This window comes from Apodemus sylvaticus, chromosome 17 (assembly GCF_947179515.1).
Source record: "Apodemus sylvaticus chromosome 17, mApoSyl1.1, whole genome shotgun sequence".
In the NCBI taxonomy this organism is placed as follows: Eukaryota; Metazoa; Chordata; class Mammalia; order Rodentia; family Muridae; genus Apodemus; species Apodemus sylvaticus.
Genome location: NC_067488.1, coordinates 28,059,216 through 28,083,802, shown reverse-complemented (window position 1 = coordinate 28,083,802; position 24,587 = coordinate 28,059,216). Strand labels below are relative to the sequence as shown.

Genomic DNA, 24,587 nt, shown 5'->3' with positions numbered 1-24,587 from the left:
CTACATAGATGCCGTTAATACTACATAGATGCCGTTAATACTACATAGATGCCGGTTAATACTACATAGATGCCGTTAATACTACATAGATGCCGTTAATACTACATAGATGCCGTTAATACTACATAGATGCCGTTAATACTACATAGATGCCGTTAATACTACATAGATGCCGTTAATACTACATAGATGCCGTTAATACTACATAGATGCCGGTTAATACTACATAGATGCCGTTAATACTACATAGATGCCGGTTAATACTACATAGATGCCGTTAATACTACATAGATGCCGGTTAATACTACATAGATGCCGGTTAATACTACATAGATGCCGTTAATACTACATAGATGCCGTTAATACTACATAGATGCCGGTTAATACTACATAGATGCCGGTTAATACTACATAGATGCCGTTAATACTACATAGATGCCGTTAATACTACATAGATGCCGGTTAATACTACATAGATGCCGTTAATACTACATAGATGCCGTTAATACTACATAGATGCCGTTAATACGAATAGGACTTAGTTAAAAACAAAGTATCATCAGCTGAAGTCATCTCTGATAGACTCGGTTCTAGCACCTCACGAGATTAGGTAAGGTGAAATTCTGTTGATGCTGGAAACCAGAGAGTAACAGATATTGTTTCTCCTCGAGCCAGAGTGGACAGGTGGGGGCGGGGGTTGATAGTTTCACAACTCTTCCCCTCTGTCATAACTGAGGGCCAGTTTACACCCCCACCCTACCCTACTTTATGGCAACTCTGGTTCTACTGGTTGGGCAGTCTGAGCACCCAAGCAAAGAATGACTGTCCAAGGACTCAACAATGCCTCCACTGATCTGGAAGTTCAAGCAGAAGACTAGTAATTCTGAGTCCCTTGTGGCACAGACAGAAAGTCGGCTAAGAAACTGTTGAGGCAATGAGTTGTGACTGACCGTCAAAGGTAATCCTACTGCAGAGTAAGAAAGGACAGGTGTGATTCTGGTGGATCTCTTAGTTCTGTACTGTGTAATGGTAAAAGAGAAAGGATGACAGAAGCCACTACACATAGACAGAGCAACCAGGATCTTAGGGCTTTATGTGTGGAAAGAAAGCATCATCATCTGAGAGAGGGCAAGGGCCAAAAGATCCCGGAATGAGCACTAGAGAGAAGTACTAACATAGGTCAGGGTCAAGGGCAAAGCTAAGGCGGGGGTAGGGAGCACTACGATTTTCCTAATAGGGCTAGCCTCAATCTTGTGTTAGTTTTGCCTCAGCATTTGGAACACTGAGATTCTAGGTAAATGTAACCAAGGCAAGCTCTATTCATATTTCCATGTGTGTGTGTGTGTGTGTGTGTGTGTGTGTGTAACCTCTTACAATATTTTCTCACTTTCCTTTTTTCCTCATAGTTTATAAAATAAGTTTAGAGTTAAGCAGTTACTAAGTAGCCACATAATGCGAACAAAAGAATCTCGGCCCAGAAATTCAGTTTGGAACTGGAAACAGTAGTTGTTTTATTTTCCTTTCTCTCTTTGTTGAGAGAACAGAACAGACCTTTTCGTGAAAGAAAACTAACATGAGTCAAGAGGAAGCATTTTGCTGCTGCCACTACTGTTTCTACAAATTTAAGCTTCAAAGAAAGGTCTAGATGTCCAAAGAGTGAGCAGCTGAACTCATCTGTCTGGAATTCCTAAACATATTTAGGTTTGAGAAGTTTCTTATCTTGGTAGTGATACTTCACTTGGGAACACCATAAATTCTTTGTAGCAAAAATAGAAATGTCACCCTGGCCCTGCTTGTGATATTTCAATTATTGAGAAAAAAAAAGAGTTGTGGTGGTTTGAATAGAAACATGTCCCCCATAGATCCATTGGGAGTAGTGGCTAGAGTAGCTATGGTGTTGCTGGAGGAAGTATGTACCTTTCTTGTTGTATGCAGACCCAGATGTAGAGCTCTCAGCTCCCTCTCCAGCACCATGTCTGCCTGTGTGCCGCCACACTTCCTGCCATGATAATGGACTAAACCTCTGATATTGTAAGCCAGTCCCAATGAAATGTTTCCCTTTATAAGAGTTGCCATGATCATGGTGTCTCTTTGCAGCAATAAAACCCCAACTAAGGAAGAAGTTGGTACCTGGAGGATTGCTTCGATAGACCTGACCATGCTTTTGTTTGAAGAAATGTAGACTTTGGCACTCTAGATCAGAAAATTAGTTGAACGCTTTAAATGGGGCTTAATAGGCCATCCTAGTAAGAACAAGGAAGACAGTGGTGCTGAGGGTGATTTGAACTGTGGGGCCTGGCTTAAGAGGTTTCAGGGAAGAATGTGAATGAGAGACTATTCTTGTGATATTTTGGTAGGAATGTAGCTGCTTTCTGCCCTTGTCCAAAAAGTCTGCTTGAGGCTAAATTGAAGAGTTTGGGATTAATTGCTCTGGCAGAGAAAAATCTCAAAATAGCCTCGTATTGACTCTGTCATGTACTTATTAGTATTCACTCAAAGAGATCTATAATGAAAAGGAAAAATACAAAACGTACAGCTTGAGGAAAAAGGAGGCACCGGAAATGGAATGGAGCTAAGCTCTGTGTTCAAGGAGATAAACTAATAAAGAAAATTATAATGTTAAATAAGAGAGTGGGCAAGATCCCACGCAGCTAAGCTCCAACTTTAAAGAAAAGCTGCGGTAGTACACACCTTTAAACCCAGAACTAGGGAAGCAGAGGCAGGGGATCGCTAAGTATGAGGCCAGCATGATCGACAGAGCAGGACAGTCAAGCTTAGGCAATGAAGGAAACCACTGAAAATAGAAGGTGAATGAGGAGATATTTGAATAAGAGAGTCACATTCCAGCCACAGCAAGCAGAACATGACTACGTCAGCCACATGGTTTTAGCTTTAGACCTTTTCTTTTCTTTTATCTGTACTGTACTGAGATCTGAAGGCACTTCGTAGTCATTTTCCCATTTAATCCCTTCAAACAAACAGAAGGAAAAGGGAGCATTGAACCGACACCAAGTTCAGGCCAAGAAGCCAAGTCTTAAGTGCAAGCCATTAAAGAGCTCAGTGTTGTCGCTGGGCCCTCGTTTTGGAAGTTATGCTAAATCACTAAGGCTAAAACTTAACTTGTACTGTGGACTTCCCAACTATGTCCTAAGAGTAGGGGCCAGAGGTGCTCAAGATATGTTGAATGCAATGGAGAGACTAAGCCCCCGGCCTGGTGGAGTTTATACTCTGGTTGAATGGAAAAATAATGCGCCAAATAAGGTGGGAATAGTAAGCTCTTTGGTGATGGATGGTCAGAGATGGTTGAACAAAATAATGTTCAACAGGGATCTAAAGAAATTAGGGTGGTGAGTCTTAGCAGTCTGCTTCTCACTCTGGTGATTAGCATGGTTTTAGAAAGCTTGGAGAGGGCGGGAGGGCGGCCACTTAGGCTGCAATGGTTGTCTAAGCAGAAGGTGATAAAGGCATTAGGCTAACGACAGTGAGAGGTAGTCAGATCCCAGTTCTACATGTGAGAAGGAAGAAAGAACTATTTGCACTTTGTAGATATGGGTTGAGAAACTCAACAACTCTGGTGCTTTGCTTGAGTAAACTGATGTGAGAGTCTGAGAAATAGATAATCTGGAAGGAAAATATTTAAATTTAGATCTGGAAAATTATATGCTTTATGATGTGGAAATGAAAAGAACAGAGCTGCACATCCACATCTAAGAGGTGGTTTTGAAGAAAGCAGTAGGCTCTGGCTACAAGTGATGAAAGAGGGTTAGGAAAGCGTGCAGGGCAATCTCTTCCTCAGGAGAAATCAGATGACCTCGGGGAGGTCTGCCAAAAAAGACCAAATTTAACAGGAAGGGTGACAAAGAACAATCTGAAGAAAGAACACTGCAATAGGCACTTGCTGGGGCAAGTGGAGTGAGTTCATCTCAAGAACTAGCCTAAAGGGACAGTAAATGAGACCACATAGGTAAGCAACAGAAGCCACACAAAGGAGTTTGAATTGAAGCCTAGGAAATAGGGAATAAGGGAAGACAGGAAACTGTGGGCAAGACAGACAAATTTTCAAATGTCCAAAGAGCTCTAGGGCTGCAGGAGAAAACAAACTTACCCTGGGAGCTTAAGGACGTGGAAGATATAATGATCTGAAAGGAGTAGGGCAGCCAGACTTCTGATGTGAGAAATACCTATTGATCAGAAGGTACTACTTACTGAAAGCTATTCACCCCCTCCCCCAAAACAAGGGGAAATTTAAAATCTACTCGCCCCCCCCCCCCCCAGACAGGGTTTCTCTGTGTAGTCCTGGCTGTCCTGGAACTCACTCTGTAGACCAGGCTGGCCTTGAACTCAGAAATCCGCCTGCCTCTGCCTCCCAGAGTGCTGGGATTACAGGCGTTTGCCACCACCGCCCGGCTGAATTTTAAAATCTAAACCATTGACAATAAGAAGCCTATAGCTCCATAAATTAAAAAATGCTAACTATGTATTAGTGACTTCATGTATATGGTTCTCATACAAGAAACCTGGAGAAGAGATGAGGATGCGTTGTGGATGGACCTGGTGCTGTTTGTATGTTGATGCTAATTCCACTCTCCTGGGAGGGCCTGCAGATAAGGAGGGAGTCATACACTCAGGTGACTTCTTGTAAACCATCCCCTAAAGAATAAAGGAGCCAATCTCTGGGTGAGTAGGAGGGACTTCCGTGTTAGAGAGGGGAAGAGAGGAAGCAAGAGGGAGAACAGGCTATCCTGAGGTCAAGATGTAGTTACTAGTGTCTCCCAGTTTCAAGGGTGGGCCTGTCAAGATTCGCCCCCCAGAGGATTTAGATTTAATAAAGCTTACAAGATTAGGATTTCAGTTGTTGCACCCAGCAACTGAGTTTCAGTTGTTTCTGAACTAAGTTTGTGTTGCATTTTCCTTTACATGGAGGCTCATCTGAGTTCAAGAGAGAAAGGTACAGTGCAAAGTGTGGATTTGCCTGATGGGCACCACAAAGGCAAATCTCTGAGTAAGAGAGTTCCACAAGATAAGAACTGGCCTGTAGGGCTGAGAGTAATTGGGTGTAGCTCGGGAACTTGTGGTTCTTTTTCAATATTTCCCACAACAAGGATGGGGGACTCAGCAGCATAAAGATACAAATGTTACTTATGAGTAAGACATCATCTTCGGGAAATGTGCACAGTATGAAATATAAGAGACTAAGGAAGAATAGTAAGAATTGATGGGTCTAGAGAGATGCATTAGATGTGGGTTTGAGGGGCTAGAGACAAGGCTCAGTGGTTAAGAACACTGGCTTCCAGTGGACCTTCCAGAGGACTCAGGTTCAGTTCCCAGCACTCACATGGCAGCTCACAACTGTCTGTAACTCCAGTTCAGGAGATCTGACATCCTTGCATCAACATACATAAAAGTTAAAAAACAAAAGAAAAAAGAAATGGGTTTGAAGGAGTGGCCAGAAGCTAGCCAACCAAATCAGGTTTATGATATGAAAGTTAAAGGAATGGAAGGCAGGGAAGTAACAGCAATCAACACAGGCATGTCAGATAAAGGGACATCAGATCACAAACTCAGCGTGTGTTACTAGGTGTGATACCCTGTGACACCAAGGTAACTGTCAGCCTTGGGCTTCTCATCTGCACCAGAAAGCTTGCTCTTCTGCCTGCTGTACTCTGATGAGAGAGGTTACATGTGAAGTGTAGACAGCTTGCCATAAGGCCATTTAGACACAGAAGGCAACACAAAACGCTGTCATGTTAGTATGACATCCCTTATTTATTTATATGAGACAAGGAAGCCCAACTAACAAGGATAACTAAGGTGGACATCACAGCATGACAAGGAATCGCTATTGCCAAATTTTGGACGTTTGTGACTTTTGCAGGTGTCAGCTGATATTATACCCTCTACCTCTGGAAGGTCTTCTGGTAATGGCAGAACACTGACACATGATCAGATCTGTGTCTTTAGAAAAGGAACCCAGAGCTCTTAGGAGCCTGATTGGCCCTTCTACCTTATGAACAGAGACTGAACAAGGTTAACTCTCACCAGACACTGAAATGCTGGTGTCCTAAGCTTAACTTCCCAGCCCCCAAAGCTGTGGAGCACACATCTGCTGTGCATGAGTACCACTCACAGCAGTTTGTTAGAGCATCTCAAAAGAACTGAGACAAACATCCACTGAATGTGGCCAGAGCTTTGAAGAGGAGCAGCTGGGAGCAAAGGACCAGTCCCTTTCATCCTCTTCTCCTTCCTCACACCCTGTAAGTGTAGCCTAAACTGCAGAAATCCTCACATGCTTGTCAAGGGGACTTACTTAAACATACCTTAGTGATTACACAGAGAACCTAAGCTGTTACTTCTGCTGTCCACTCACCATGAACTTGTGACACAGGTATTTTAAGAGGCAGCTCAGAACCCACAAGCTATTCACAGAAAATATGCTACACACAAGTCAGACTCATCAATCAGTGATTTCAAAAATTCTTCTAAGTCTTTTAAAATGATAAGCCAGGAACGGCTTATCAAATGAAATATTCTAACTACATAACTAAGGAGACCTTTGAACAACCATACTGACTTCCAGCTTAGTTTCAGCAGATACTTCTAGGCGGCACTTAACACATACATTTCTATCAAGGACTAAAGTCCCTCCTGCCCTTCCTTGTTCTCAGTTCTCTAGGACACCAAAATGAGCTAGTCCTCTAGTGCTTCCATTTCTATTGTAGAAAATATATTTCCTCATATAAAATTAAGGACTATGCCATCCCTGTTGCAGTGTGGATGTGAAATGCTGCCCACAGGCTCACGCTGTGTGAACTCTTGCCCCCCCCCCACCCCCAGGTTAGTAGAGCTGTTTGGAGACAGGGCCTTGGGGAAGTGGGTCACTGAGGGCAGGCCTACGCCTTAGAGGTCTGGCGTGGCTTCCTGTCTGTGCTTTGCCTCCTGACTGCAGACACATGTGCCAGCCCCCTGCCTCACATTTTTGCTGCCATGCTTTCCTTGCCATGGTAGACCACACCACTTCTTAAACTACAAGCCAAAAGAACCCTTCCTCCCTTAAGCTGCTTTTATGAGCACGGAAACAATAAGGAGAAAAATAACTGGTATAATTCCTGAAAAGGAAATAAAATTATTCCACTCTTTTCATACCTAGTCTTTTCCTATATCTTTAGCATTATTTCCTTTATAGCATTATTGTTTTAAGATGGACTCTATCATATGGGTTCTATTACTGCAACGAAACACCAGACCAAAAAGTAAGTTGTGCAGGAAAGGGTTTATTTGGCTTACATTTCCACTTTGCTATTTATTATTGAAGGGAGTCAGAACAGGGCAGGAACCTGAAGCAGAAGCTGATGCAGAGGCCACAGAACAGTGCTGCTTACTGGATTGCTCGGCTGCTTTCTTATAAAAGCCAGGACCACCATTCCAGGGATGGCCCCATCCACAATTGGCTGGGCCCTCCCCAACCAATGATTAATTAAGGAAATGCCTTACAGCCAGTCTCTTATGGAGGCCTTTACACATCTGAGTTTCCCAACTCCTCTCAGATACTCTGGAATGTGTGTCCAGTTGACGTGTGATTAGCCAGCACAACTCCCTAACTTGTTCCATTATACTATCAACACACATGGACCATATGCTTCCTTCCCCTCAATAGATGCATCAAATTGACTGTTCTGAGCATTTAAAGTTCTAACTATGAAAGACCTCAAACTCATACATATTTAGATAAGCTTCTCTTGTCTGCACACCTCAGCAGTGGGTGGTGATACTGATGTTGATGTGATGGTGAAGACCCACCTTATATTGCAATCTACGAATAAAGCACTGAGGACGTGGAGAAAGAAGCCTCACGTTCGTCAGGACACACCTGCAATCCCAGCACTCAGTGCACTAAGGCAGGAGGTTACAGAGTGAGCCCCAGGCCAGTCTGGGCTACATAAGAAAACACCAACTCAAAAACAAAATGAAAACTAAACAGATGAGTGAGTCTGTCTGAGAGGGCGTGAAGGGGCATGGGGTGAGCGATATGATTGTGTGCATGGAGAGGTGTGGATGAGAAGGGGGCAGAGTGTGAAAGATACCTGAGTGTACATCGGGAATAGGGGGCCCCAGGGAAAAGCCGTCAGAGCGTATGCATGGCGGGGCATGGAGTAAGAGGTGTCAGGGATGCATCAGGGCGTGGGATGAACTGTGTAGACTGCATGGAAGGGTAGGAGGGAGTGGCCTAAGGATACACTGGCTTGTGCTCCGTCTACTCAGGAAGCAGGAACTCGGAAGAGGAAAGGACTAGCGCTGCGCCTCAAGAAAGCCTATCCTTTCTGAGGATTATCACAGCAAAGCCAGTCTGGGGAGTACTTATGAGATCAGATTCTTTGCTCCCTTGGGTCTCAGGCTCAGCCCCACAAGTCAGGAGGTCTTAACCAGAAGAACTGATACCATTTCTATTATGACCTGAAAGAAAAGGAAATGCTGTTTTGCCTCTTCCTATGGTTGCCTATAGCTGCTACTCAGACTACAAATAACTTAAAAAAAAAAAAAAAGGAAGCTTATCTATCAGGTAATTGAACATTTTTCCTTGAATCTGTAAATTATCACCTACAGTGACTCACAATTTCTAATCGTTAAGTCTAATTTCAGTCTGGTCTGTGTCTCAGAGCAGGGTGAGTGTGATGCATGCATGAAGGACTGGACTTTTTTCTCCTCGGCTTTCCTGCCTCCCAGGGCAACCGTGGAAGGGGATAAAGGACCTGCGCTCCAAGAGCTCTGCTCCTCAGCCTTCCCTCCATTCCCTCCAGCACAGTCACTCTGATGCTGCCGTCTACATAATGAACTTAGCTTTCCTGCCATTAAAACTGCTTCCCATGAGCAGATCTGCCAAACTGCCCTTGGCTTTCTAAGTCTCCCTGTCAAGATACAGTAACAGCCACGTTACAACAAGTGAAACCTGTGCGTATTAAGCAAAGCCCTCGCTTAGGTGCTTCAGCACCTGAGGAGTACCCTTCAGAATAATGCACACACTCTTTGTCATTACTTACAGGAGTTAAACAACACCACTGAAGTAAACACCCGATAGCTGATAAGCTGAGACTAGAGTGGCCATAAAACCAGAAAAGATGATATTATAGGCTGAGCATCCCTAGTCTGGAAATTTAGTTTTCAAATGTTTCAAACTCTGAATCTTTGGGGTGACAATATGATGCCAAGGTAGGAAACTCCATAACCAACTTTATACAGTAGATCAAAGTCAAAATGCAGGCACAACAGAAACTTTATTAAAATAATGTATGACTTCTTCAGCCTTTGTATATAAAGTCTATACGAAACATAAATGAATTTGTGTCCAGACCTAGGTCCTATGCCTGCAATGCCTCACTATGTAAGCAAATACTTCAACTCTAAAACATTCTGACGTCTGAAAGAGTTCTCCTCCCAGGTCTTTCAGACAAGAGTACTCAGCCTGTATATCCTAATTCACTATAAGACCTTGTTAAATCCCTAAATTTTCAGACTTGTGGTGGAAATGCACACCACACGCATGCACACCACATGCATGCACATCCCAGAACTCAGGAGGCAGAAGCCGACAGATCTCTATGAGTTCATGACCTTCCTAAGGGACCTACACAGCAACTTCTAGGCCAGCTAAGGACACATAGTCACCATTATCATGATGATCCTCACCCTGTTTTCCAGGTCCTCTAGCTATAACCTATTTGCCTGTGATTATTTTGCTCTAGAAGTATTTCAAGACAGTGGGGGGAAAGCCACCTGATATTATAATAGTTCCCAAACCAGCTTTTTATTGTTTTTTTTTTTTCAATTTCACTTCGAAAAACCCTTAGGTTCAGAGATTAAAGGAGACAATTACTGGACCGGGGCAGTGGTGGCACACGCCTGTACTTCCAGCACTCTGGGAGGCAGAGACAGGCGGATTTCTGAGTTTGAGGCCAGTCTGGTCTACAGAGTAAGTTCCAGGACAGCCAGGGCTATACAGAGAAATCCTGTCTCGAAAACACTTGAGAGAGAGAGAGAGAGAGAGAGAGAGAGAGAGAGACATTTACTACCTTCCCAGTGTCTATCACTACAGCCCAAGACCCTCATTTAATTCTTGAAACTACCTTAAGAGGTGCCATTATCCTCCTGACAAAGAGAAGCAAACGGTCTGTGAGGACAGATTGCTAATTGAATGTCCCACGATCCGGTAGTGGAAAAGCAGCAGTAAGGCCCGTCCTCAGTGTTCTTTCCCCCGGTTGACCACTCTCCACATGTTCTACACAGTCTCTCACACACAAAGACAACACTGCCACCGTCTTCCATGGACAGACGGAGTCAGCATGTGTGAGGCCCTGGGTTCAATACCCAGTGCAAATTCAGCCTCCATTGACAAAGCTGGTACTGTGAAGCACACACTGGAGGGAGGTCAGCTTGGGCTCCCCTTGTTAGAAAAGGACCAAAATTTCAATAAACTCAAGCATAAAGCATCTCACCAGGTAGAGAAAGTCAGTTCTACTTGACTTTAAGTCCCTAAAATTCCCCTACATTCATAAGACTGCTATTTCAAAATAGAACATAAGTAGTTCTAGAAGAGTTAATTATAAATGTTTTATTTTAGTACAAAAGTTGCACACATATAAGTATATTTTTTCCTCAAACAGATAACACTAATGGGATCCCTCTTTTACAGATGACAAAACAGTGTGGAGGGCCACTTGTCTGTAGACTGATTTTTTCAACCTTTACTTTTTAGAGCTTTAGGCAAGATTTTAAATACACTTTATAACTAAGATAAAATATTTTCTCTCAGCTGATAGCTATATCCTATGTGGATTTAACAAACCACGTCTATCTTGAACACAGAAACATCATAACAAAGCCTTGACTGGTCTGCAGAAGGGGTGAAGCTTCAGTGCTACCCTTGAGAGCAGCAAGGTGACCTGTGTAAGTCCATTAGCCTCACTGGGGCGCAGAGCCAACAGTGCCTGCTGTGTCTAACAGCATAAGGTTACCAGGCACTCACTAATAAGAACGGTGGAGAGCCAAAGGGGCGCCTCGCTCCGGGTACAGAGGCCTGGTTCAGACTCTTCCTCACAGGGCAGAGGACTGAAGTTTGGGCTGGTGTTTACAAATCTGGCCTAAGCAAGCCTTGGGCACACAGTAAGCAACATGGAGAACCAAAGAGAAGTGACTTCGGTATCTCTCACCTGGATCTCAGCTAAGTCCTCCAATCACTACACAAGTTGATACCCATACAACCAATGGGCTTCTCCAACGCGTAATAGAAAGTAGACCAAAATAAACTACTTATGCTTAAATGTTCCTTAAGAGACTAGTCTGGAAACTCAGCTACTGAATTTATTTCTGTGAGAAATTGTGCTCCATGATTCCATTTAAAAAATCCAAACAGTAGGAGCTCAGAAACTTCCTCCGTCTCCGCTGGGGAAGACTCAGAAAGGCTCTTTGACTCTTCGGTTCTGTGCCATTTTCACAGTTACATGGGTGGGCCACCAGTCTCTAGCAGCTACACAACCACCCTTCCCTTGGTTTTGGTCGGGGTGGGGGTGGGTGGGGATGGCATTGTGTCAATAGATCTCCATCTATACTTGTTACTTCATGTACAACAGCTATACAGGACAGACACTACACTAATGTCCCATGTTAGAAATGAGGAGACCAAAGTGCAAAAGTTTCAAGACTGGCCCAAAGTTACAGCCTGCCAAGGCTAGGATATAAGCCAGATTTTTATTTCTCAGGCTAATCTCCCTTATCAGTCAGATAGCAACTAGTCAGCAAAAAAAACAAAAAACAAAACAAAACAAAACAAAAAACAAACAAAAAAACAAACAAAAAAACAAACAAAAAACAAACAAAAAAAACAAAAAAACAAAACAAAAAAAACAAAACAAAACCAAGGGACAGAAAGGTGACTGATTGGTTTATTCAATTTATTTTTAGACTAATTATATATGGCATTATGAATTTTCACTAATTATTCTTTATTGTTGCACAATGCACTAGCCACTAAAACCACCTGATCAGACAGTATAAATTGTTTTAAGTTAATCACTGTTTCTCCTTGTCACACAGAGATGTTCACTTCAAAAGTTTCACAGTCCTGTGAGCCAGTGACAGAGCAAGCAGATCTGCGTTAGACACTTTTAACTGTTAGATAAGAGTCTCCTAAAACTTCTCAAGGTAGGCAGGTGGACAGAAATCAACCTTTACCGAAAGACAACAGCACTGAAGGCGAAGGGCAAATGTGGGTCGGACACGTTCCTTCCTTCCAGCTTAAGCTACGAGGCAGGAAAACAATTACAGGGGAGTGGTCTGCTGCCGTTTATTCCAGCTCAGGTACCAGCAGAGGAGAAAGCTCGCTAACTTAAATCACATGGTAGGTATTCTTTCAGGAAGAGGAAGGGAAGGACTGGAGCCCCTTCACGCCTAGCTAGCATGCATGCAGCTCCGTGCTTATGAAACGATATGTCCTTTATGACATAAAGGACAATGGAGGTGGGGTAAAAGCTAGCTGGCCAGAACAGTCAGCTGCACTTTCACCTCTAAGGACTTTCACTCGTTATCTCATTCTAAAAATCAAGATACCACTATCAGATAGTCAAGGGCAGCTATTACAAATGAGCATAAAGTCTGAGAAACCTGCTGAAGGTCACACACTACACAGATCATTAAGACAGAAATCTGTTACTACCATAATAGTATTATGTATGACGCAGCGGTAGAGAGGAATGCACTTAAATCTCATGTTCTCACTGAGTAATTTCACTGTTGTTAAAGAAAACATGATTATCATATATAAACATGTTCTAATTTCATCATGTCATATTATGTGCTACCATACTATTTATAGGTGTTCCAAGTAGTACCTCAAGAGTTTCTATCAAGAAAGAAATGGCCAGATGACGTTTTTGGCATTTTTAAAAACATGGTTTAATTGCGCCTCATATGTCAAATTATTTCTGATTTTGTAAGAGGGGATTCTTTGAGCAAACCTAGGATTCAGTCCAGTCCAAGGTCCCATTTAGGATTTTATGGGACACTTTAGGCTTCTATTTCCCATCAAGGGCTAACTAAACTCAACCATAGGGTGACCAAGGGTGGCCCACTGGGTCAACAGGGCTTGCTTCTCAGTGTCTGCAGCATTCCAAGAACCCCAAGTGGTTGAGGCAACGGACAGGCTGGAGAGCATGTGAGGTCTTACAGGTGCCAGCTGCGAGGAAGCAAGTACATCCAGATGGCTGGGAATTGTGTGCAGCCACATTCAACTACTTCTGGCTACTGTTTCCAATTACAAGAACAAGGATCAGGCCTTCCTAACAAGCACTTTCTTGTCAAATATAGTTAAATGATTATTTAAAGATGAAAAGAAAGGAGAAAAGAAATAATTTTTAAAACCATTCATGACACAAAGATATGGAATGCAAAAATATCTAGTGCTTAAATTATCAGGCTGGTCATGAAACGAAAGTAAAAAATAGCACCTCTGTCAGGAGCTCAGTGCTCTGAGGCGCCCTCCCTGGACGTGCAGTGAGTTTGCTGAGCACTGGCTCCACTTTACAAAATAAAGTTTTGCAGTACCAGGCTGGAGAGGTGGCTCAGCAGGTAAGAGCACTGACTGTTCTTCCAGAAGTCCTGATTTCAATTCCCAGCAACCACATGGTGGCTCACAACCATCTATAAAGGGATCTGATGCCCTCTTCTGGTGTGTCTGAAGACAGAAATAGTGTGTTCATCTGCACACAATAAATATATCTTAAAAAAAAAGTTTGACAGTACAAAGGTAACTCACTAGTGCCTAGGATTATAACACCCTATACTCTTCCTATAAATAAATAGCTTGTAAATAGCTTACAGAGATTTTATCTGAAATGCAATTGACATGATACATAAGTAAATATTCATATAAATAATAAATAAGTGCATAAATCCTACACATTTTTCTGGCTAATACCACTACCAAAAAGCTGTTTGATATAGTTTTTCAAAAGGGTATCGTGAACAAAATAAGATTTAAAGATGTAACATACAGGTCAATAAACAGAATGATTCAGTAATTCTGTATACACAGAGAAAGATATCTAGGGTTTCATTCCTGGTACTTATGTAAGATATCTAAGAGAATTCCACACATTGTTCTTAGGCGAGAAATCATGTTTACCTAGTTATCTGGTGCTTATCTTACAACTCCCCGCCACCATACAACAGCTGACCCTGGCTTCTACAGATGAAAATAAGTGTAACTTATTAATATCAGGCAACCTCAGCTTCAAATGACCAGGTTCCATACTGTTCTCTGGCCTCTGCACCAGCCCAGGCCCTGGTTCCTACCGAATCCTTCTGGGTCACAACGGTAACAAGGGCACCAAGCTCTACCCCAGCTAGCTCTCCACTCTAATTTCTGGAGATATTCCTTCCATAGAATACAGTTTCCCACTGCCCACTCCAGGCTCTACCTGTGAGCTGAAATTCCCTGCAGAATGCTGTCTGACTCTGGCCAAGGGGGATGATGACTCCTCTTTGAGGAAGTTCCTGCACAACCTGATGACAGTGTGACAGAGTGTTCAGGTGCTTTCAGGATGTCACTTCTCATCCTTCCTAGATGGCCTGCATTGCTATTTCCATACCCAGTAGAAACTGAGGCTCAAGGTCTAAATGTATACGAGCAGAATACTAAGTCTGTCCTTACTCCAGACTTCATAGGTATGTTTGTATCATCTCTGTCAAAATAGATCACTGTGAAAATTATTTTGTAGCTGTCCTGGGAACAAATCAATAGGTTTTTGTATCTGAACTGGTTGAAATACATTATGATTGTTAACTGAATAAGTTAATTATGAGATCAATAAAGAACTGCTTTCAACTCCCTGGGTCAGTATGTATTCATCTTACAGTGAACCTAACACCTTGGTGACTCACCCCCAGGTCAGTCAGCCTGCCTGTCTTTCTCTGTTACCCACTCCCTACCACTGTCAGGTGGTAAGAAAAAGCCTGAATCTCAAGCTTAGGTCTTGCCAATGATAGAGAAAAGATGATTCTGGAAGTAGATTAAAAGGGTCACCCATGCTATAAGCAGGTCCAGGTGTGTCTGTGGCACACAGGCTGCGCGCACCCCATGAGAGCTATGAATTTAACCTAGAACAAATTTGTAAACTTAGTTAAAACCAGAGGTTTTTGATGTGGATTTTTTTTTCTGTAATTTGATCATAGAGGTCTCAAATGTGAACTCTATAAATGACAAAATCATGCCACAACATTACAAAGTTAGCTACGTCAGACAGATGGCATCCAAGGTGAAGCCAACAGAGACTGCCTGCTATACTCAAGCAGTTCTGCCCTGTAAGAAGCTCATGCTGTTATAGGTGCGGTCATCTATTGCTACCAAGACTAAGGCTTTCAATCATCACACCTGTACCCCAGTGCTTGACTGGAGCGTGTGGTAACCCTGGTTGTTCAAGGTCTGTTCCCCATGCCTGCCTGCCAATTTGATAATCCCTATATTAGATTTGTTGTTGTCACACTAACCAATTTCTTGACAAGAAGCGAAGGGGAAATGCTGTATTCTGGCCCTAGTTCAGGGGACACAGCCCATCATGCTGGGGAGGGGAGGCAGGTGAGTGGGAGTGGCCCTCAGCTGTGGCAGAGGAAGCAGGAGGCTGCTGGACCTCCTCTGGTGATCTACCCTCAACAGGTGGGCCTCAACCTCTTAATTTGCACAGTCTCCTCAAAGAGCAGTGCCAGGGAGCGCAGGGACCCAGACCCACCGGCCTTTGAGGTTACCTTCCACGGTCCGCCCTGCACTCCTAGTGAAAGCTGCCTCTGCCTACTCTGTAACTTCCACTTTCCTGTGCACTGTCACGTCCCCTTCTTTCCATCCCTGCCACAAATCACCAAGGGGTCTTGACTGTCTCCAGCAGACTCTGACTGCCACACAATCTGGACGTCTGTAAAGCGTCTTTATTCCCCCTTCTTCACTGGTGGAATAACATACTATCCCCCCCCCATCCCCCAAGCCTGGCCCTTTCCCTTCACTTCACAGAATCATCACCAGGGGCCTCCTGCAAATTTGGTGTGCACTGTCTACTTACCAGTTGCGCAGACAATACAGACCCAGATAAGCTGCTGGATTGAGTCCTAAGTTTCCTTAGTAAAATTAGGGAACTACCTGAAGTGAAAAGATGCCTCAGCGGTGAAAAGAACGCAGTGCTCTTACAGAGGATCTGGGGTCAGTTCCCAGTACCCACCTGGCAGCTAGAGTTACCTGTGATTCCAGCTCCAGAGGATCCAATGCCCTCTTCTGGCTGCCATGGGCACTGTACACATGTGATATACACACATAAAATCAGGGGAAACACATGTACACATATTTTAAATCTTATTTTAAAAAGATGAAGAGGCTGCGACTACAGAAGCATTTGACAAAGTGGATTCTTGGGCATGTCAGCCTTCCCCAAACTGTTTTCTTGTTAGCTCAGTTTAGGACATTTCTAAATATCCTTTTCCTCTGGAGAATCACATTGCATAAAAGCACATTAAAGGCTTTGGAGTATTTAAAGAAATTCTTTCATCAAGCATTCCCCAAGCTTACTTAACCACAAAATCCTATTCTCCTTTTATACTTATTCACATCCCAATTAATTTGTATTACAGAGCAACTTTTGAAATACTGCAATAGAACACAAGGCCTACTAGAGTATTAAGCATTTTATAATTCTGATTAAAATTCAACACTTAATACCTAACAAAACACTAAGATGAGTTTCTGTAAACTATGAAAATGAATCTCAGTGTAAGAATGTTCACCTCTAGCAGACACATTCCCTTGATAACTAAAAGACTGAACAACAGTCTTCCCTATAGAGCATCTCATTAGTGACCTGCATGTACAGGCCTAATTCCGTGTAGAAGACAAAAAGTCCCAAACACAAAAGCAAGCTGAAGATAACTACAGAGGATGTTCTAAAGGACCAACACAGGAAGCAGTAAGCACAGAAATAGGTACATCCAAGGCCAAGCAGCTGATGAGCAAATTCCCAAAGTTGGTGCTTTTTTCACCCTTGAAATGGCTACTTCAGGGCAATATTCTTTTAGAAGAAAAAAAACCCCACACACATCTAATTCCTATGATTTCTCCATCCACTTCTGAACTGCACGGTTAAGAGGCAGCATCTCATTCTTTGGAGTTCAGTATGGGACATAGGAAGTAGAAAAGAGAGAGGGTGGGCTCCCAGGGCCTGGCCATTTGCTGCAACTGCTCCTTACCTGCTTCTCTCTTCTGTTATCTTACCTTGCTAGTGCACAGCCTAGTTTCTTCTATGCCTAGGACTTTTTTATCTTTAGGCTTATAGCCCCAAGGAACCTGCCCTTCCTTCAGTGAGTGCCCTTTCTTCAGTGCCTAGAAGAGTGAGGCACAGGTGTACATTCCCTCAGCAGATAATCATGCCCCACAGTCACATCCTCTGGCCTAGAACTTCCGTTAGATCATGGTGGGAAATCAGCTATTAGCTTTCTAAGTGAACATTTCTGCTCCAATTTTGGTTTCATTAAAATGGTAAGATTACCTATAGGGGCTGAGCATGGTGGTAAATGCCTTTAATTCTAGCACTTGGCTGGGAGACAGAATCAGGTGGATCTCTGTGAGTTTCAGGCCAGTCTGGTACACATAGTGATCTCCAGGACAGCAAGTCTACATAGTAAGTCCCTGGGGTGAGTGGTGGGGAGCTGTGGAACTAGGGGATTACCTATAGGGCCACATGGTAAAGTAGTAATCAACTTAAAAACAAACAAACAAACAAAAACCCTAGGCTTACCAGTTGATGAAGAGAGGGCACAGGCACAGGAAGTGGCACATCATAAGAAATGGACAAATTCATTGCCTAATGACAGGACTGACATAAAGTATACTTTGACCCAGCTTGTACTTTTATCATACCTGGTTTCAACACTACATATGAAGTACATTTCTACTCGTCTAACTATCAGCATATTAACTATAAACGGGAGATAACATTTCAGGTTAGCATATCAAATAAAAAACACAGCAAGCATTAACGGGGTAAGTGGACTCAGTCTGTGCAAGAGACAAAAGGAGCCAACAGTTCCCCAGGCCTTCAGTAAAAACGCCTTAAACACTGTCTTAAGAACACAAACAGCTGTGGGACTGCAATCCGATTTAAATGCTTAAAGTCTTACATAATCTGCAAGATATAAGTAGGACAAAACAGAGTTTTGTGTAGAGTGAAGAAAACACGCAGACTCTGGATTTCCTAACCGCTTCACAGAGTGAAGCAAACAATGCAGGTGAACCTGGATGACTCTTCTAGGAGCTGGAGTTTGCTCTAAAAGTGTATGCCCAAGTAAATCTCAAACTTCTTTTCAAAAACTTTCCTTTTCAAAAGTTACTTTTCAAAAGCTCTATGACTATATGAAGTATTTCATCACTGGTGACTGATAATCTAAGGGACGAATACAAACCAGTTATCACCTGTCATTTAGCTTTAAGGTTCCAATTCATTTTAGACATTAGAATTGATATTGTTAAAAAGTTTATAAGGGCCATCAAGATGGCTGGGGGTAAAGGTTAACTAACTGCCAAGCCTAACTCATAGCCTAAATTTAATCCCTGGGACCCACATGGTAGAAGGAGAGAACCAACCTCAAACTGCCCTTTGACCTCACCCAGGCATGGCAGCCCAAGGCATCTTTGCTGTGTCTTTGAAAGAACACATACTGAAGACAAATTGGGGGATCCCTTTGGGTTTTTTTTTTAAATATTTATTTATTTAAATTTATTTATATTTTAAGTGTTATCCCCTTACTGGTTTCTCCCTCTCCAGGAAACTCCCTATTCTTCCCCCTCCCCCTGCTTCTATGACGGTGTTCCTCTACCCACCCACCCCTGCCTCCCTGCTCTCAATTCCCCTACACTGAGACATCCATCGAACCTTCATAGGTCCAAGGACCTCTCCTCCCATTGATGCCTGACAAGGCCGTCCTATGCTACATGTGCAGCTGGAGCCGTATGTACTCCATGGCTCCTTGGTTGGTGACTTAGTCCCTGTTAGCTCTGGGGTCTGGTTGGTTGATATTGTTGCAAACCCCTTCAGCTCCTTTAGTCCTTTCTCTAACTCCTCCATTGGGGACCCTGTGCTCAGTGCAATGGTTGGCTGCAAGCATCCACCTCTGTATATGTCAGGCTCTGGCAGAGCCTCTCAGGAGACAGCAAAATCAGGTTCCTGTCCGCATGCACTTCTTGGCATCTGCACTAGTATCAGCATTTGGTGACTGTATATGGGATGGATTCCAGGGTGGGGCAGTCTCTGGATGGTCTTTCCTTCAGTCTCTGCTCAACACTTTGTTTCCCTATTTACTCCTGTGAGTATTTTGTTCACCTTTCTAAGGAGGACCAAAGCACTCACACTTTGGTCCTCCTTCTTCTTGAGCTTCATGTGGTCTATGAATTGTAACATTTTACACATTATCTTTCCACAAATCCAGCCCTACAAAGGATAATGCATGGAAAACACCTACACAAGGAGGGAAACTACACCCTCGAAAAAGCAAGAAAGTAATCTTCTTTCAACAAACCAAAAAGGGTGCCACACAAACATAAAAATAACAGGAAGCAACAACCACTATTCCTTAATACCTCTTAACATCAATGGACTCAATTCCCCAATAAAAAGACATAGAATAACAGACTGGATATATAAACAGGACCCGGCATTTTGCTGCATTCAGGAAACACCTCAATGTCAAAGACAAACACAACCTCAGAGTAAAGGGCTGGAAAACAAATTTCCAAGCAAATGGTCCCAGGAAAAAAACTGGAGTAGCCATTCTAATATCCGCTAAAATTGACTTTCAACCAAAAATTATCAAAACAGATAAGGAAGGACACTTCATACTCATCAAAGGAAAAATCAAGAAGAACTCAATTCTGAACATCTATGCTCCAAATGCAAGGGCACTCACATTTATAAAAGAAACTTTACTAAAGCTCAAAGCACACATTGTACCCCACACAGTAATAGTGGGGGATCCCTTGAACACCTCTGGAACTCACCTTCCCATGTCTACTCTCACTAATCTAAAGCCCACAGGCCAAATTATAGGAGAAGGGGGCTTATGGGACTTTTGGGGAGTGGGGGGCTAGAAAAGGGGAAATCATTTGAAATGTAAATAAAAAATATATCGAATAAAAAAAAGAGATCAAAAAACTGAAAAAAAAGAAAAAAGAAAATAAGAAAAACAAAACAAAAACATACATCTTAAAAAAATAAATAAATACATGGGGAGGAGAGTTGGGAAAGGGTTGTCAGGATCAACTGTGGGGAGAGACAGGAGAGAGGAGAGGGCCAGGAGAATGAATGGAAATCTGCAGCTGGCAGGAGTAGAGAGTGCAAGGGACATCTTGAGAATGTGCCAGAGACCTGGGATAAGAGAGGCTCCAGGAATCAATGGGATTGACTTTAGCTTAGACTCACAGCAGTTGTGATAATGGAACCTGAAGAGGTCACTTCCTGCAGCCAGGAATGAACCCCAGTGGAGTGACAGGGATACCAACCTATCCACAAAACTTTTGACCAAAATTTATCCTACAAGGAATGCAGGGATAGGGGATGGAGCAGAGACTGGGGGAATGATCAACCAATAACCAGCCCAACTTGAGACCCATCCCATGGGCAAGCACCAATCCCTGACCCTATTAATGATACTCTATTATGCTTGCAGATAGGAGCCTAGTATAACTGTCCTGAGAGGTTCCACCAAGCAGCTGACTGAAACAGATGCAGGGATCTACAGCAAAACACTGAACAGAGTTTAGGGACTCTTATGGAAGAGCTGAGGAAAGGATTGGGGGTCCCAAAGGGGATAGGAACTCCACAGAGAGACCAACAGAGTCAACAAACCTGGTCTTTTGTGAGCTCTCAAAGACTGAACTACCAACCAAAGAGCATACATGGGCTCGACCTAGGCCCTCCACACATATGTAGCAGATGTGCAGCTTGGTCTTCATGTGTGTCCCTCAACAACTGGAGAGGGAGCTGTCCCTAAAGCTATTACCTGTCTGTGGAATGGGTTCCTTAACTGGGCTGCCTCATCTGGCCCCAGCGTGAGATGTGCCTAAGCCTGCAGAGACTTGATGTGCCAGGGTGGGGGTGGATACCCAGGGAGATACCCATAGGAGAAGAGAGAGGGGCACGGGGAAGGGCAGGGACTGTGTGAGAGGGAAACTGATGGGAGGGGGCAGTGATTATGATGTAAAGTGAATAAAAAACATGAAAAAAACAAATAATGATAGAATGGATGGATAGATAGATAGATAGATAGATAGATAGATAGATAGATACTATCAGAGATGGGGGCTGGGAATGTAGAGTGCTTACCTAGTGTGCATGAAAAAGTCCTGGGTTCAATCCCCACCACCCCGTAAAACTGGGCACAGTAGTACACATTTGTAATCTCACACAGTGCAAGTTCAATGCCCTGACCTACATTAGGCTGTCTCAATTAAATTATAAAAAAAAAAAAAAATTAAAGACCATCACAAATAAGGTGCCCTCATTTCTAACAAAAGTCACATTAAGAAGTAAACTACTTTGCATTCTCCATATTAAGACTCATTTTACTCTGATCAGTGATAACTCTTCTACCCAGCCACCAAAGATTTTATGCTTGAGTGATTAAATGGCCCATAGTGACAGTAATAAAATAACAACTATTATTCATTAAATGTCTTTATTCTGCTCTAGACTTCAGAAATCAGACATAAAGTCATGTGAGTCTTGCTCACTGACTTCCTACACCCTAGAGAGACAGGTGCTTGACGCAGAGGTATGTAATGCATAAAAAGACCAACAGGCATGCGGACGGGAAAGCCATCTGATAGAGTTCTCAGAGAGCAAGGGAAGGTATGGCAGGCAGGGCCACTGAAATCTAAGGCTCAGATCATTGCTCTGTCTCCACATGAGACGGGAAACAGGTTTTTCCAAGGCAGTTAACTGTGATAAAGGAAGTAAAGATACCACTTAGGTATCATTATCAGTGTACCCTCATACTTTCCACAACACTTTTATAACATGTGTGCTCTCATGACTGAAAAAGTCTCCATCCAAATAGCTCACAGGCATTAAACTCAGTCATTCTGAAAGTCTTTAGAAATGTTTTGGGAATTGGTCATTTTGTAGTACAAACTACATAATATTCCATCTACAAATAAACTTGCTAAAACCAGGTTCCTTTTTCCCTTTAGGTTTTAGACCCCTGAAATGAATACCAATTCCTAATTAAACTTTTAGATACAGTAGTGCCAATTTCTCACAAGACAAAGGGTGGCAATCTAAGAGATTCTGTGAACTGTTAAAGGGACTTCCCAGGGAATTACTGGTAAATTAATCCAGATAGCTAAATCTAAAGTAAACTTCCAAAACATGAACTTCAGATTCTAAGGGGTGAGGAGACAGAAATGATCTTCATCTTAGAACACTTCACACACCACCTTATGAACTTGAAGCTAACCCTGCAGGACATACAATTTAAAGTAAGCCAAGGGCGTGAAAAGTACCCAGCTGCAGTAAACACAACACCATACTGGTGTTCTAGAAAGTGTGTGTCCCATCTTTCCCAGGTCTGCTTGGGAATCTGGGTTTGCAACAGTACAGCCTCTGACAGCTCTGTAAGAGCTATGGATGCCCAGCTGTTCTGATACACATTATCTAATCTGCTTCACTTAACAGTTGTGAAATTGGCAGATCAATACTTTTATGATGAAACAAAGAACAGAAGGTTCCAAGAGTAACTTTTGTGACCAAGGATTGCATCTGAGGAAGGCGGTTGCAATTCCCCAGTGCTGGCTCCCTCGTCCCCTCCCCAGCTGCCATTGATCCTGTATACCTCAGCACCACAAGGCTGGGATGCAGTGTCTTCAAGTACAAAAGCCATATCAAAACACTTCCCTCCAAGACACAGTCAGTCCAGCCCTCTGAGTCCCTGACTGTGTGTCTCAAAAACCTTTACAGGTCGTGACTACTTTGGTCTTGTGTGATACTTGCAATGACAATGTAATTTGGTACCAGAAAAGGGAAAGACAGTTTTCTCCTCAACTAGAACTAAGAACCTCTAGTCTAGCCGGTGTGATGACAAATGCATATAATCCCAGCTGAGGACTAAGGAGGTGAGACTGAGCTACTAAAGACACTGTCTCAAGGTGAGGGAAGGAAGGAAGGAAGGAAGGAAGGAAGGAAGGAAGGAAGGAAGGAAGGAAGGAAGGAAGGAAGGAAGGAAATGCTTCTGGTCTAGTATTTTCTGGTCTACTGTTTTATTACCCATTTTCAAATTTGATACCGCAAAATGTATTTTGATATCAAAAAATTATTCAGAAAACAAGAACTAAAAGTCACAATAGCCAAGACCACTGGAATTTTACAACTTGAGTGAGCTTATTATTTAGCTACAAGCAACAATTCTTAATCACAGTTATATTACACAAAAGACTAGGCATTGAAAAGCAGTAAAAATATCTATATTTAATACTCTTAGTAGTGGCTTAAGTATTAGACAACATAAAATTTTATATTAATCTGAATAGTGGCTGGTGTTGTTAAATACTTGCCTTTTGAAATTTTCCCACAGCCATAAGAATAAAAAACAAAGAAAACAGAAGTGCAAGGCACCCTATTAATAACACAGGTATCCAAAGTCACTCCGACAGGGAGTTTCCGTGGCTCAGAGACAAAGGGCTTCTCAGAACCATTACTGCAATCTTATTGCTCATTTCTTACTCAACACGGCACTACTAAAGAGGATGTTGCTTCCCTCCCCACCTTAACTGCCTTACGTGTAGTTCCAGTGGCAACTGGAATCAATAGAGATAAGTGTGGCTTCTGAAACAACTGAAATGCCAACTTTATTTTTAAAGTTACTATAAATGCTTCCACATTATCTGACTCTAAAAATTTTTTAAGAGATGCATACTAGTTAAAGCTAGAGAATGAGTAGCTAGACCTGGTCTGAACAACCTCAACAAGCTGAACACACTTCAAGGTTTAGTGAAAATCTACTCATTTGAGGGACTTATGCTAAAACTCTTCAGACAGAAAAGGGAGACAATCTAAGCCTTTTCATATGCTAATTAACCCAGGTGCCTAGCTAGGAAAATGTCTCAGATTCTTTGCTCCAGGAGAGTGCTGACCTTCACCTGTTTCAGTAAGGACAAGGAGACAGTAAGGGTAGAAAAGAATTTAGATTTTGTTTCCATTTCTTGATCATTGAGCTGCAAGCACACGAGTCAGGGAAGTGGAATAAACTTACATGATTTATTGTAGACTGGACAGCCTTAACATAATGGTTTAGTTCTCGATCCATTTTAGCAAATTCAACCATGGCCTTGTCCATACTGTATTCACTACTCACTTCGGCTGAAAGAGAAAAAGAAGCCATGCTTACTGTCTTCCACTTCAAATGCCATATCTGGAAAAAGTTCAAACACAATCACCCAAAGGCTCAGTTGTAAAAGTCCTGCACTTTTCTTCAAAAGCCCTTCCACAATCTCCAGTCTACTTGCCTGCCCCTCCCTT

At 42.7% G+C, this 24,587-nt stretch overlaps 1 protein-coding gene across 6 annotated transcripts in view; it reads right to left on the bottom strand.

Annotated features, from left to right (window-relative positions):
- Nsmce2 (NSE2 (MMS21) homolog, SMC5-SMC6 complex SUMO ligase) overlaps positions 1-24,587 on the bottom strand; it is a 213,814-nt gene that overhangs the window by 148,781 nt on the left and 40,446 nt on the right. For all 6 annotated transcript variants that reach the window (XR_007974013.1, XM_052161577.1, XM_052161580.1 and 3 more), the window contains exon 3: positions 24,322-24,428. Coding sequence is in view for 5 of the 6 variants with exons in the window: in XM_052161577.1 (XP_052017537.1) it covers positions 24,322-24,428 (107 nt within the window). In the remaining variant the exon portion in view is untranslated. The remainder of the gene's footprint in view (positions 1-24,321; positions 24,429-24,587) is intronic.